The 15,292-nt window shown below is 38.1% G+C and overlaps 1 protein-coding gene across 3 annotated transcripts in view; it reads left to right on the top strand.

Moving 5' to 3' along the window:
• Ly86 (lymphocyte antigen 86) overlaps window positions 1-15,292 on the top strand; it is a 64,625-nt gene that overhangs the window by 18,282 nt on the left and 31,051 nt on the right. For all 3 annotated transcript variants that reach the window (XM_020172697.2, XM_074082956.1, XM_074082957.1), the window contains exon 2: window positions 14,177-14,263. In XM_020172697.2, coding sequence (XP_020028286.2) covers window positions 14,177-14,263 — 87 coding nt within the window. The remainder of the gene's footprint in view (window positions 1-14,176; window positions 14,264-15,292) is intronic.

The following is a 15,292-nucleotide window of genomic DNA, read 5'->3' as shown; positions in this document are numbered from 1 at the left end:
TTCCATTCTTACTATTGAACTTAGCAGCTTCAGCTTTTGATTTGCTTTCTTTATCAAATTGAGGACTTTATCTTTTCACTTAGTGGAAGTATTTCACAGCTTCCTTTTGGCACATCAAAACTGATGGAATCACCCTTACTGTGTTTTGGGGCCATGATAAAGTCCAATAAGGATGACTTGAAGGCAAGCCCTGTGATACCATGACAGGTCTGATAACCAAGACAGCTACTAAGTGACTAATGGATGGGTAGTACATACAGTGTGGATATGCTAGACAAAGAGATGATTCATATCTTGAGCAGATGGCTGCAGATTTCATCCCAGTGTTAAAAATGGAGAATAATTTAAAACTTGTACATTATATATTTGGAGTATTTTCCATTTAGAATCTTTGGGGTGCAATTGACAACAGGTGATGAATACCACAGAAAGCCAAACTTCTTTTACATGGGGAGGGTGATTGAATTACAGTACAAAACCATCTCTTCCCATGCCCATAGGAGCCATGCTTAGGGTGTTATAGAGGAATGGGTTCAGAGACCAAAGGGACTGCATATTCACATACTTTTTTGTGAATAAAAGGACTATAATTAGTGGGTTTCACTTACTGTGCAATTGGAAGGAAACAAATGAGGGATCTAGAGCTTTCAGTTCAGCAAGCCAAACCTACCTTCACACTTAGAAGCATATTCACCATCGTTACCAGGCAGCCTGCAGGGCACTGGAGTTCTTAATCTCTCATGTCACAGACAGTAGACAGTCCATTGTGACAGTGTTGATTCCATTGTTATTGCGTTTGATATCAAGAACCATGCTCAAGCATCTACATATCTCAGGTGAATACACAAGAAACCATATAGTATATATAACTTTGAATGTATGAGTCAATTCCCAATGAAATGCTGGCAGAAGAGACTTAAATGGGTTCAGAGTTGTTATTTTTTAAAATAATGATGCATTGGGGCCTTGCCATGCTACTCTATAGTAATGATATACACCAGGTAGAAGAAAGAAGAGATAGGAAATAAGAGAAATACCTTACATAATAAGTTATTTTGTTTTCTACAATAGCAGGGAAGGAGTAAGAGGGGAGGAGGGGGAACACAGTGGACTCGAATAGAAAAGACGAATGTTAATTTTGTGTTGTGGTGGTAATGAATTTCCAAAGCCTTAAGCATTATCTTCTTTTAGGGATCTACAATGTCCTTGGGATGTTACCCTATGAATTCATTCAACAATTAAAACACCTCAGTCAATTCACAGTCACGCAAGAAGACAAAGTCTTAGATCAATGCACAATTAGATCTGAATCATAAACAGAGTACAAGCATGCAGAATTGTTAACTATCCAGTCTAAAGGAAGATGTCAAAAGCTTGGTCTGTTTGTTATTTTATTTAATTTGGAAAAGAATTTTCAAAAATGCAAAGGAATATCTGCTTTTTAACCTGGGACTACACTCAGGAGTCCAAGGTACCAAACTAAATATCCCCATTATCTTCAAGACAAAGTGAAATGTGCTAGCAGCTTCCCAGAGAGCATTGCCAAGTGTGCAAATGAGACAGCTATCACTGTCTCACACCCAGGCTTCCCAAGTAATTGCTGCCAGCCATCAAACTCAAGGCTGGGAATAAAAATCTCAACTTCCTAACAGCTTCTGCTATCATCAAATTACCTGACCTTCTCACCTTTCCATCTATTTATCTAACTGACTGATAATATTTGGCATGTCTACTCAATTAGATACTGTTTATCTGAATCTGAATAAATAATACATGGTTCCTAACTTCTTGCAGCTTACAGGCTGGTATGAATTAAGGGGAGAGCAATGGAGCCATGATTTCTACTATGATAAGTAAAAGTATGATGCAGACTAGCTCAGCAGGCTGTGGGAGGCCAGAGAAAGGGTAGGTGAGAAAACATGATGGTATCCTGGAGAGATGTGGTTGAGGCAGGTATGAAGGTACAGACGCAGGAGAGGCAACCAAATTCTTACTATGTGGGATATAAATCTCTCATGAGATACTTACTGGTAATTAGCCAACCACACACACTTTCTTGACATTGACCTTCCCCTGGCTCAGTCTATTTTCTGCTCACAGCACACTCAGGAAGCAATACTAGCTCTCAAAGTAAGGTGTGCTGTAGAAGGTTAGGGAATGTTTACAGGGAAAAGTCAGTGTCCTGGGCCTCGGAATATAGTCAGATCTAAGTATTGGAGAAGCATGTGAAAGTAAAGAGAGAAGGAGGAAAGGAAAGGAGAGAGTGAGAGGAGAGGGAAGGGAAGAGAAAAGAAGAGGAGAGGAAGCAGAGGAGAAAGACTACCTTCATATAGCAGGAAGGATAAAACAAGCTTGAGGTTGAGAGCTGGAGGTACAGGCACATAAGTGTACATTCACACATACACACATCCCTAGAAAAATGGTGAAATATAAATTAACTCTGTAAATTGTACCAGTGCCAATGTCTCAGTTTTGCTACTATCCTATTTGGGGAAGTATATATGATACCACTCTGTATCTTCTTGCCACTTCCTTAAGAATATAATTATTCAAACAATAAAGTTAAAAAGACAAACCTTCAGCACAATTGCAAAACATGATCAACTCAACTAGCTGCATTGATTTGGTTCCTACTCTATGCCTCAAACCAGCCAACCAGCATTGTGCTACATCCACAGACCCCAAGACTCAGTAACATATATCCATTGTGGTTACTTAGACCAAACCAAACAAGAGCTCAGCTGGGTGCACCTGGCACCCTACCATTCTCTGCTGAGGCATTATATTTCCCCAGGCTGAGCTTTCTCATTGTTACTTTCTTCCCACTGGTTCCAGTTGAACCTCCCCATATGCATACACTACCTAGAAACTACCAAAGCAAGAGGTGTCAGCTCTGAACCACAACTCAAGTCCAGCCACTAATAGAATGAAAAGGGATCTGGAGCTGAGATCATTAAGGTCCTGCTTTCTCTAAGATCAGCTAGTTTCTCCAGCTCTACTCCAGGAATGTGCAAGGAAACCCATCCAAGAGGGATTCAGTCGCTGCTGGCTGCTTTTTGGAACCCCATCCTCACATCCAACAGCACTGATACCCACCTGTTTGGGAGGAGCCCTCCTTAAGGGACCTTCCAGGACTTTATAGGGCCTTCCAAGGCACAAGTTGCCCCCAAGAGGTGGAAGACGCTGAGGCATTGGAGGGGGAGGCAGGCTGAGTCCCCTCACTACAAAGCTATCCTCCAATGGGCTGGAGCCATAGGCATCAACAAAACAGACAGAGAGTATAACACAGAGGCCAAGGAAGAAATATATAAAAAAAAGAACAGACCTTCTATTTCTTGATGAAGCATTTACTCCCTTCCTTAGCTCATTTGCTGCTATATAATGAAGAATCTTGAGGAAACATTTTTCTCTGCCCTCACAGCCTGGAAACACCAATTCTCATTAAGCTTTCAATTTTCTTGTTTTAGAGATTCAAAGTCAGATGATCTGATTTATATGTATTAAAAGTTACTTGGGGCAAGGGACCAGGGGAAAGTCTCCCACAGCCAATCTCTTCTCATGACATATAAGATGAACTACTTTAAAAACATAACCCACTATCTCTTATTTTGGTAAGAGATGGTCTTGAGGCATTTGCAACATAGAAAAGGCCTGACAATTAAGAAAGTAATATTTTTCTTTGTGTGTGTGTGTGTGTGTGTGTGTGTGTGTGTGTGTGTGTGTCACTGGTGTTAAACACAGGACTTCACTCTTGCTTGCTAGTCAGGAGGTTTACCACTTAAGCCACACCTCCAGATCTTTTTGCTCTGTTATTTTGGACATAGTCTTGCTTTTTGCCCAGGTCAGCCTGGAACACAATCCTATTTTATTTTATTCACTGGAATGACAGGTGTGTGCCACCACACCCAGTTTTTTTTCTCTTGAAATGGAGTCTCTTGAATTTTTTTGCCCAAGCCTTGATCCTTCCAATCTCAGCTTTCCAAGGAGCTAGGATTACAGGTGTGAGCCACCAGCACCTAGGTATGAAAAAGTAATCCTCAAAAGCAATAGTGGATTTGTCCTCTGGGAGGAGGGGATAACTTTAGCAGTGTCCAGAACATTTTTGGTTGCCACACTGAGAAGGGAGATGCTTCTATCTAGTGGGTAGACTCCAGAGGTGCTGCTAACCATCCTACGGTGCACAAGACAGCCTCTCACAATAAAAAATCATCTACAACAAAATGACAATAGTGATAGGATTGAGAAACTCTCCTTCTAAGTTCTCAATGAATTTGATCCAAATAATGTTTCATATTCATTCAGCAAGCAATAACTTGGGACCTAGTATACTCTTAATACATGATGCCCTGGTACTGGGACTCTGCTTTCACAGCATCTACTAGAGGAATGGCAGAAGCATGCAAACAAATGTAATATGGAGCATGCGAAGTGCCTGAGTGGAGACCTAAATAAATACAGGGAAAGATAATGAGTTTATGAGGGTGACATTGGGAGATGGAGAGGAAGTGATGTCACTTTTTCCAGGAGGTCTACAAGCAGCATATTTACATTAAAAAATATTGCTCTCTGCCATTTGTTTACTGATGGTTTGCTTCTTCAATGGTCCACTGATCATTCAAAAGTGTATTGTTCCAAGATGGTGGCTAGAGGGAGGAAGCAGAAAGCCTCCTATACTGAAATCTTGGAGAGAAGCTGGAGACACACCTTGCAGGCAAAACCACTGAGAAGAGGCAAAACTTTGACCCCTCCACACCTCCAGCCGATGTAGAGCATCTCCACTTCACATTAAACGGAGAAACCAGTCGCCTGCACCCAGACTGCTTGGGAAGATGAGGACAAGTTTTGCTCTACTTCATGCGTCCTCTTTGATGAGGCAACTACAGAACAACATCTGAGGCACCATCTCCAGAATTGGAGGCTGAGACGGACACCAAAATTATTAAGACTGAAACTTCATTGCATTTGAACTTGGAGGGTTTTTTTTCTATTTTTCATTTTGTTTTATTTTATTTTATTTATATATATATTTTTCTTTTTCATTTACTTATTTTTATTTTTATTCTTATCTTTATTCTTTTTATTTTTTGTTTTCAATCCTCTCTCTGTCTCTCTAGTGCCTGTTAGACTTACTGTCGATTAGTACACTAACACTCCCTGTTTATATCTTTAAAACTTTCTTGTTTGATTCCTTGTTTTGTTTTTTCCTACTTTTCTGCTTATTTGTTTTTCCCTTTTTCTTTAACTTCTTTGCTTTCCATCTCCTCTCACCCTTCCATTCTAAATATCGCCATTGTTATTATTACAAGCTAGAAAATACTTAATTGCACACAGTACAGGGACAGTAACAACACCAAGGGCAATGACAGGAAGACAGAAAAAACAGAGAAACCAGTTTCCCCACAGCAAAAAATTAGTACAGGAACCAGAGGGAAATGAAGAGAACAGATACTCAGATCCCAGAGTCCAAAAAAATGAAGATAAACTATGCCAAAGAACCCAATGAAGCCCACAAGAATAATCTAAAAGAAAACATACTACAGGTACTCAATGAGAATTTTATAGAGATGATACTGGATAGGGTCAACCAAAATGTACAGGAGACACTCAAGAAATTCCAAGACAACAAAAATAGAGAATTTGAAAAAGCAAAAGAAGAAATAAAGGAAACCACAGAAGCACTGTAAAAACACCAAAGTGAAACAGAGAACACGATTAATAAAGAGATAAATGAATTCAGGAAAAAAATAGACAACATTAAAGAGGAAACAACCCAGGATATGGAAAACCTCAGAAAAAAGAACAAAACAGAACTGCAAAACAAAACGGAAGGCCAATCCAGCAGAATAGAACAAACAGAAGACAGAATCTCAGAACTTGAAGATGAAATGGTAATTAAAGGAAAAACCAAAGAACTATTAATTAAACAACTCAAGACCTGTGAAAAGAAAATGCAAGAACTCACCAACTCCATCAAAAGACCAAACTTGAGAATCATGGGCATCGAAGAAGGAGAAAAGGTGCAAGCGAAGGGAATGTGTAATATATTCAACAAAATAATAACAGAAAATTTCCCAAATCTAGAGAAAGATATTCCCATACAGATGCAAGAGGCCTCCAGGACACCAAACAGACCAGATTAAAGTAGAACTACCCCATGACATATCATCATTAAAACAACAAGTTCAGAAACTAGGGAAAGAATATTGAAGCCTGTAAGAGAGAAAAAACAAATAACATACAAAGGTAAACCCATCAAAATCACAGCAGACTTCTCAACAGAAACATTAAAAGCAAGAAGAGCGTGGGGTGAGATCTTCCAGGCACTGAATGAAAATAACTTCAACCCCAGGATACTCTACCCAGCAAAACTATCATTCAAAATAGATGGAGCAATAAAAGTCTTCCATGATAAGCAGAAACTAAAACAATATGTGACCACAAAGCCACCACTAAAAAAGATTCTTCAAGGGATTCTGCACACAGAAAGTGAAACCCAACTTAACCATGAAAAGACAGGCAGCACCAAACCACAGGAAAAGAAAAAGCAAGACAGTAGAGAGTAACCTCAACTTAGGTACACACAATCAAACCTTCAAACAACTAAGACAACTAAATGACAGGAATCACCACATACCTATCAGTAGTAACACTTAATGTTAACAAACTTAATTCACCCATCAAAAGGCACTGTTTGATGAAATGGATTAAAAAGGAAGATCCAACAATTTGTTGCTTACAGGAGACCCATCTCACTGACAGAAATAAGCATAGACTTAGGATGAAATGCTGGAAGAAGATTTACCAAGCCAAAGGCCCCCGAAAACAGACAGGAGTAGCAATACTTATCTCTGACAGAGTAGACTTCAAACCTACATTGATCAAATGAGATAAAGAAGGACATTCCATACTAATAAAAGGGGAAATAGACCAAAAGGAAATAATAATTATCAACCTATATGCACCCAATGTCAATGCACGCAATTTCATCAAACATACTCTGAAAGACCTAAAAGCATATATCAACTCCAACAAAGTGGCTGTGGGAGACTTTAACACCCCATTATCATCAATAGATAGGCCATCCAAAGAAAAAGTCAATAAAGAAATCCAAGATCTAAAATATGCAATAGATCAAATGGACCTATTTGATGTCTACACAACATTTCATCCAACTTATACACAATATACATTCTTCTCAGCATCTCATGGAACCTTTTCCAAAATAGATCATATCCTAGGGCACAAAGCAAGCCTCAGTAAATATAAGAAAATAAAATTATACCATGTATACTATCTGATCACCATGCAGTAAAAGTAGAACTCAACAAAAAAAGTAAAGACAAAAAACATGCAAACAGCTAGAAACTAAATAACTCATTACTTAATGAACAATGGGTCATTGATGAAATAAAAGAGGAAATTAAAAAGTTCCTGGAAGTCAATGAAAATGAAAACACAACCTACCAGAACCTATGGGACACAGCTAAGGCAGTCTTGAGAGGAAAGTTTATAGCCATGAGTGCATATATTAAAAAGATTGAAAGATCCCAAATCAATGACCTAATGATACATCTCAAACTCCTAGAAAAACAAGAACAAGCAAATCCCAAAACAAATAGAAGGAGAGAAATAATAAAAATAAGAGCTGAAATCATCAAAATAGAAACCAAAAAAACCATACAAAGAATTAATGAAACAAAAAGTTGGTTCTTTGAAAAAATAAACAAGATCGATAGACCCCTGGCAAACCTGACGAAAATGAGGAGAGAAAAAACCCAAATTAGTAGAATCAGGAATGCAAAAGGGGAGATAACAAACACCATGGAAGTCCAGGAAATCATCAGAGACTACTTCGAGAACCTATATTCAAATAAATTTGAAAACCTTAAAGAAATGGACAGCTTTCTAGATACATATGACCATCCAAAACTGAACCAAGAGGAAATTAATCAACTGAATAGATCTATAACACAAAATGAAATTGAAGCAGCAATCAAGAGTCTCCCCAAAAAGAAAAGTCCAGGACCTGATGGATTCTCTGCTGAATTCTATCAGACCTTTAAAGAAGAACTGATACCAACCCTCCTTAAACTGTTCCACGAAATAGAAAGGGAAGGAAAACTGCCTAACACATTTTATGAAGCCAGTATTACACTTATCCCAAAACCAGGCAAAAACACCTCCAAAAAAAGAGAACTATAGGCAAATCTCCTTAATGAACATTGATGCAAAATCCTCAACAAAATAATGGCAAACCGAATTCAGCAACTCATCAAAAAGATAATTCACCATGACCAAGTAGGCTTTATCCGAGGAATGCAGGGTGGTTCAACATATGAAAATCAATAAGTGTAATAAACCACATTAACAGAAGCAAAGACAAAAACCACTTGATCATCCCAATAGATGCAGAAAAAGCCTTTGATAAGATCCAACACCATTTCATGAGAAAAGCTCTAAGAAAACTAGGAATAGAAGGAAAGTACCTCAACAAAAGCTATATATGACAAACCTACAGCCAGCATTATACTTAATGGAGAAAAACTGAAACCATTCCCTCTAAAATCAGGAAACAGACAAGGATGCACACTATCTCCACTCCTATTCAACATAGTACTGGAATTCCTAGCCAGAGCAATTAGGCAAGAAGTAGGAATAAAAGGAATACAAATAGGTAAAGAAACTGTCAAAATATCCCTATTTGCAGACGACATGATCCTATATCTTAAAGACCCAAAAAACTCTACTCAGACGCTACTAGACATCATCAATAGCTACAGCAAGGTAGCAGGATATAAAATCAACATAGAAAAATCATTAGCATTTCTATACACTAATAATGAGCAAACTGAAAAAGAATGTATGAAAACAATTCCATTTACAATAGCCTCAAAAAAAAATCAAATACCTAGGTGTAAACCTAACAAAAGATGTGAAAGACCTCTCTACAAGGAAAACTATAAACTTCTGAAGAAAGAGATTGAGGAAGACTATAGAAAGTGGACAGATCTCCCATGCTCATGGATTGGTAGAATCAACATAGTAAAAATGTCTATACTCCCAATAGTAATCTACATGTTTAATGCAGTTCCCATCAAAATTCCAATGACATTCATTAAAGAGATTGAAAAATCTCCCGTTAAATTTATATAGAAACACAACAGGCCACGAATAGCCAAGGCAATACTCAGTCAAAAGAATAATGCAGGAGGTATCACGATACCTGACTTCAAACTATATTACAAAGCAATAACAATAAAAACAGCATGGTACTGGCACAAAAACAGACATGAAGACCAGTGGAACAGAATAGAGGACCCAGATATGAAGCCACACAACTATAACCAACTTGTCTTTGACAAAGGAGCTAAAAATATACGATGGAGAAAAGACAGCCTCTTCAACAAAACCTGCTGGGAAAACTGGTTAGCAGTCTGCAAAAAACTGAAACTAGATCCATGTTTATCACCCTATACCAATATTAACTCAAAATGGATCAAAGATCTTAATATCAGACTACAAACTCTAAAGTTGATACAGGAAAGAGTAGGAAATACTCTGGAGTTAGTAGGTATAGGTAAGAACTTTCTCAACGAGACCCCAGCAGCACAGCAACTAAGAGATAGCATAGATAAATGGGACTTCATAAAACTAAAAAGCTTCTGCTCAACAAAAGAAATGGTCTCTAAACTGAAGAGAACACTCACAGAGTGCAAGAAAATATTTGCCAGCTACACATCAGACAAAGGACTGATAACCAGACTATATGGGGAACTTAAAAAACTAAATTCTCCCAAAACTAACGAACCAATAAAGAAATGGGCAAGTGAACTAAACAGAACTTTCTCAAAAGAAGAAATTCAAATGGCCAAAAAACACATGAGAAAATGCTCACCATCTCTAGCAATAAAGGAAATGCAAATTAAAACCACACTAAGATTCCACCTCACCCCTGTTAGAATAGCCATCATCAGCAACACCACCAACAACAGATGTTGGCGAGGATTCAGGGAAAAAGGAACCCTCATACACTGTTGGTAGGAATGTGAACGAGTACACCATTCTGGAAAAAAATTTGGAGGCTACTTAAAAAGGTAAACATTGATCTACCATATGATCCAGCAATACCACTCTTGGGGATATACCCAAAAGACTGTGACACAGGTTACTCCAGAGGCACCTGCACATCCATGTTTATTGCGGCACTATTCACAATAGCCAAGTTATGGAAACAGCCAAGATGCCCCACCACTGACAAATGGATTAAGAAAATGTGGTATCTATACACAATGGAATTTTATGCAGCCATGAAGAAGAACGAAATGTTACCATTCGCTGGTAAATGGATGGAATTGGAGAACATCATTCTGAATGAGGTTAGCCTGGCCCAAAGACCAAAAATCGTAGGTTCTCCCTCATATGCAGACATTAGATCAAGGGCAAACACAACAAGAGGATTGGACTTTGAGCACATGATAAAAGCGAGAGCACACAAGAGAGGAGTGAGGATAGGTAAGAAACCTAAAACATTAACTAGCATTTGTTGCCCTTAACGCAGAGAAACTAAAGCAGATACCTTAAAAGTAACTGAGGCCAATAGGAAAAGGGGACCAGGAACTAGAGAAAAAGTTTTATCAAAAAGAATTAACCTAGAAGGTAACACACAAGCACAGGAAATTAATGTGATTCAACTCCCTGTATAGCTACCCTTATCTCAACCAGCAAAAACCCTTGTCCCTTCCTATTATTGCTTATACTCTCTCTACAACAAAATTAGAGATAAGGGCAAAATAGTTTCTGCTGGATATTGAGGGAGTGGGGGGGCAGAGGGAGGGGGCAGAGTGGGTGGTAAGGGAGGGGGTGGGGGTAGGGGGGAGAAATGACCCAAGCCTTGTATGCACATATGAATAATAAAACAATAAAAAAAGTGTATTGTTCCTAGGAGCAGGGTGGTGGGAGTGGCCCAAATAATGTGTACACATGTAAGTAAATGTAAAAACAATAAAATAAATGAAAAAAAAAATATTGCTCTCACATGTAAATTCAAAATGACTGCAGGAAAATTCACCAAATCCCTGAGTGCTTTTAAAGAGATCTTTCTGTTTCTGCATGCATTTCCTTATAAGAGAAGAGAGAAGCAACTTGCTGCTTTCTTTGTGACTTTGTTCCTTAGTAAGATTATTTTCCTAACAACAATAGTTTTCTAGTATCAAGGAAATGCTTTATTTCATTCTCCTCCCTTTAGTTTATTCTATCTATATGTTTAAAATATTAATAAACACCAGTAGAATTCTGAAACTGCTCATTAACTGAGCAATGCATACCTAACCTCTTTTATTTTTCCTCAGAAGGAAACTTAAATTTACCTACAATTTGGAGGATGAACCTTCATAAACATTGTTAATTGACCTGTATTTTTTCAATATTAAGTGTCAAGTATGTAGTAAGAACACTTGTCTCCATCCCCCTTTCTTATCTGAAAGAAATCCTGAAACAGCATGAAAATGCTTAGGTATGAGTTCAATGAGCATAAGATAAAAAGATATTTCAGGACAATTAGTGACCACGCCAAGACAATTAGTGACCACACCAAGAGGTTTTGATTAAACAAAGGTACAGCTTTGTTCTATTTGCAAGGTTGGAATTGCTTAGTGATCATTTCCATGGCAAACACCATAGATGTTGCTATGCCTTCCAGGTCAGTAGTGTGAATGTTAAAACTGTCTGTAGCACTATTGTTGGCAAATGTAAGCTATAACTTGACAGAAATGGAAATCAGATATGAAACAATTATCCTATGCTGTATGCCCACACAGAAAATATTCCAAGCTATTCTACAAATCCAATAATTAGCATACATAGCTGAGTCTCTACTTTCTGAGTATCACTGCACAATACTAGGCACCCACTAACTCTGGGTTTAAAACTCAACACTGGCACTTTTCTGCCAGGATCTGTTAAGTTGACACAACTTTTCTGAATCTACATCCTCTATATGTGAAATGAGGAAAAATCACACTTATCTCTCAAGATTATTCTTTATTCTACCAGTCTGAATCCTGTTGGGAAAACAGAGACCATACCAGTTATTTTAACAGAAAGAATTTAGTATAGGAAATTGGCTAACCAGTTATTAGAAAACCAAAAGAAAAAAAGGATGATGAAGACACAGCTATTGCCCAAAAGGATGGGAGAGAAAAGGAGAGGAAAGAGGTTGGAGTTATGAGAACTTGGATGCTTTTAAGACAAACCTTGTGAGGCTGAGACAGAGTTCAAGAGAAGGGACAACCACTTCTGAGGTACAATCATTGTAGAAGCTTGGTGACTCACAAAGCTGAAACCATCTGATTCTAGAAAGGTGCAAAAGCAAGCGGGACCACTGGAGCCAACTGACACTGCTAGGATGATGGACCATGACCAGTGACACTATTGCAAGCACACAAGAAGCAAGTCCCTTCTCTGACTGCAGCCTCCTTCTGGCACCTAAACTGGCAACTGGAAAAAGAGAAATGATTAAAGCGAGGCCAACCTCACAAAACAGAGTACAGAAGAATGGATTCTGAGATGAGAAATGGCTAACTTACTAGATGACTCATCCTCCCATTCATTATATACATTTATGGGGTGCTTAGTGTGTGTCAGATGTGCTTGATGCTGGGGAGCCTGGAGAAATAAAAGAAAAACTCATAAAGTCTACAGCTCAGTAACTAGCACAAGGTCAACCTCACTAAAATTAGCTCTCTGCTCTTAGGCCCAGTGGGAAATGAAAAGGGAAAGGAAGTGGAAGATAAAACAACAAAAACAGCTCCTACTTTTACAGGGTCTAATGTTTACATTAAGTGTTGTGGGATATGTCATCTGGCAAAGAAGTACAAAGTGATGCAGAAGCTTCTTGGTATCCACGGGTTCCACTGATTCAACCACAGATCTAAAATATTTCAAAAAATTTGCATCTGTGGTGAGCACGTACAAACTTTCTTCTTGGCATGATTCCCTGAACAATACAGTATAACAATGACTTACACAGTATTCACATTGTATTAGGTATTGTAAATAATCTAGAGATGATTTAAAACCTACAGGAGGGTGTGCATAGATTCTATGCAAATATTAAGACACGTTACATCAGGAACTTGAACATCTGCAGATTTTGTTATCAATGGAGACCGGTCTCCCATACATACTGAATGATAACTGTGCATATTTGCACTCACTCAGAAGAATTTCTGACATAACTGTTTTGTGAATTCAGAGAAGCAAAAGAATATTTTTGGCAATCCCAAGGAAGTCTTCTCAAAAAATGGGAATGAGCAAGACCTGAGTATTTAGACTGTGGAAGCTAAATAAGGAGTAGGAAGGGCTGAGGTTGTAGTTCAGTAGTAGAGCACCTGCCTAAATGGAAGAAAGTGTACAAGCAAATCAAACAAACATGGTGGAAATATGTTGGGTGTGTATGTTGCCAGTATCAAGGAATACAAGATGAATTCATGATGTGGGGTATATCATGGGGGAGTAGGTTATTTCTGGACTTCATTCTGAGGCATAGATGAGCCACTAGAGCCTCTTGAATAAGCAGAAATTATGTGTGAAATGTATTATCTTTATGTCCTTGATGTCTAATGCAATAGCTTGCATATAATGGAATATTTGGGGGAAAATTTTTATTACAGTGAATGGGATGGGATAGGATAAGATAGAATTAAAATGGCAGGTCTTAAGTTTGAAAATTTGCATACATCTATCTCTGTCTTAATTTTAACAACCAACGTTTTATGAACTGTTCTGTGGAATCTACAAGCAACTTTAAATCCAAAAGTTCAGGAACTAAAAGAATTCAAATGATAATAAAATTTAAAGTAATAAAATTTGAATGACAAAACTGTTAAGAAATAAAGATGTAACCCAACTTTCATGACCCAGTATCCATTCCCTGTGGTCAGAGTGAACACCACACTGACACACTGACCAACTGTAAGAGTGGACATGACATTGCCTGGACAGAGTGGGAGGGGCTGGCAAAAACATCACAGACATAAAAATATATCGGGCAATGTGTTTTTTTGAGTAATTTTTAGTGACTTGTGTGAAAACAATAACATAATTGGCATGAATTTTAAATCTGAGTTTCTGAGTATACAATGCACTCATGAATAAGATGTTGTTTTTCTCTTGGCAGATCCATTGCAGGATTTTGGCTTTTCTATTGACCAGTGTTCCAAACAATTAAAATCAGATCTCAACATTAGATTTGGCATCATTCTGAGTGAGTAGAAATTATTACCTTGAAATAAAACATAGCACAGCTTCTTCCAACTCCACAGTCAACTGACTTAGCTTAACTACAACAGCTGACTACACTATTCCCCCATCACTCTCTGGAATTAACACTATTTCCGTCTTCATTTTCATTCTTCTCTCTGGGTAATAGCTAGGTAGAGCAGAACTCTCATTGAATGCTATGCTTTTGCACTAAAAAGACTCCAGACACTCATTTGGGTGATATAAGCACCTGAAATCAGTATACCTAGCAAAAAAAAGAAATTATTTTCAGACTGAGTATTGGCGTCTACACAGGAGAGAGGCTCTACTCGGCTATCTGTGCCACAAACAAATCTACTACCTACCAGCAGTGTAATTCGCCATTATTTTGTTTCCTGAATAGCTGTTACACATTCTCAAATCTTGACCCAGAAAAAAAAGTGTAAAATCTCTCCTCACCCCAATCAATGAACAGTACACTTTCTGATTGGTTTTTGTTTGATCGTGTCATTACAGTTACTCAGTGTATTTGCTACAGCTATTAATGTATCCCCTTTTCTAAAATGGTTTTATCAAAATCTGAACAGAAGGATTTAATAAACATGTGGAATCATTCCAGAGAAGGAGAAGGAGCATTTCCAGAATGAGAACTTTCATGAAACTCTGTGTTTCTAGAATTTTACACAATATCTATATTCCAGCAGTACCTCAAGAAATGCCTTGGTAAATAAAGAAAGAGATAAAAGAGGGATAAGGAGGAATACAAAAGGCAGTAATGGAGAAAAAGGCAGAAAGAACTGGAAGCCACCACCAGATAGATCCCTGAAGCTCTCCGTGCAACTGTGCGCAGTGTCTGCCTGGCAACAGTAAGGGACTTACAGGCTTGACCACTCCTGCTGCTGTCATGAGGAATAAATAATACTATGTAATTGGGACTTTCTAGAAGCCAGACCTGCAGACACCCCATCAAAGGTTATAGCAACAGGACTGGGGAGTACAGACCATAAGTTACCTTGCCCCAAACAGGTAACAT

The sequence above is a fragment of the Castor canadensis genome, chromosome 8, assembly GCF_047511655.1.
Source record: "Castor canadensis chromosome 8, mCasCan1.hap1v2, whole genome shotgun sequence".
Lineage (NCBI taxonomy): Eukaryota > Metazoa > Chordata > Mammalia > Rodentia > Castoridae > Castor > Castor canadensis.
This window is presented reverse-complemented; position numbering and strand designations above follow the sequence as displayed.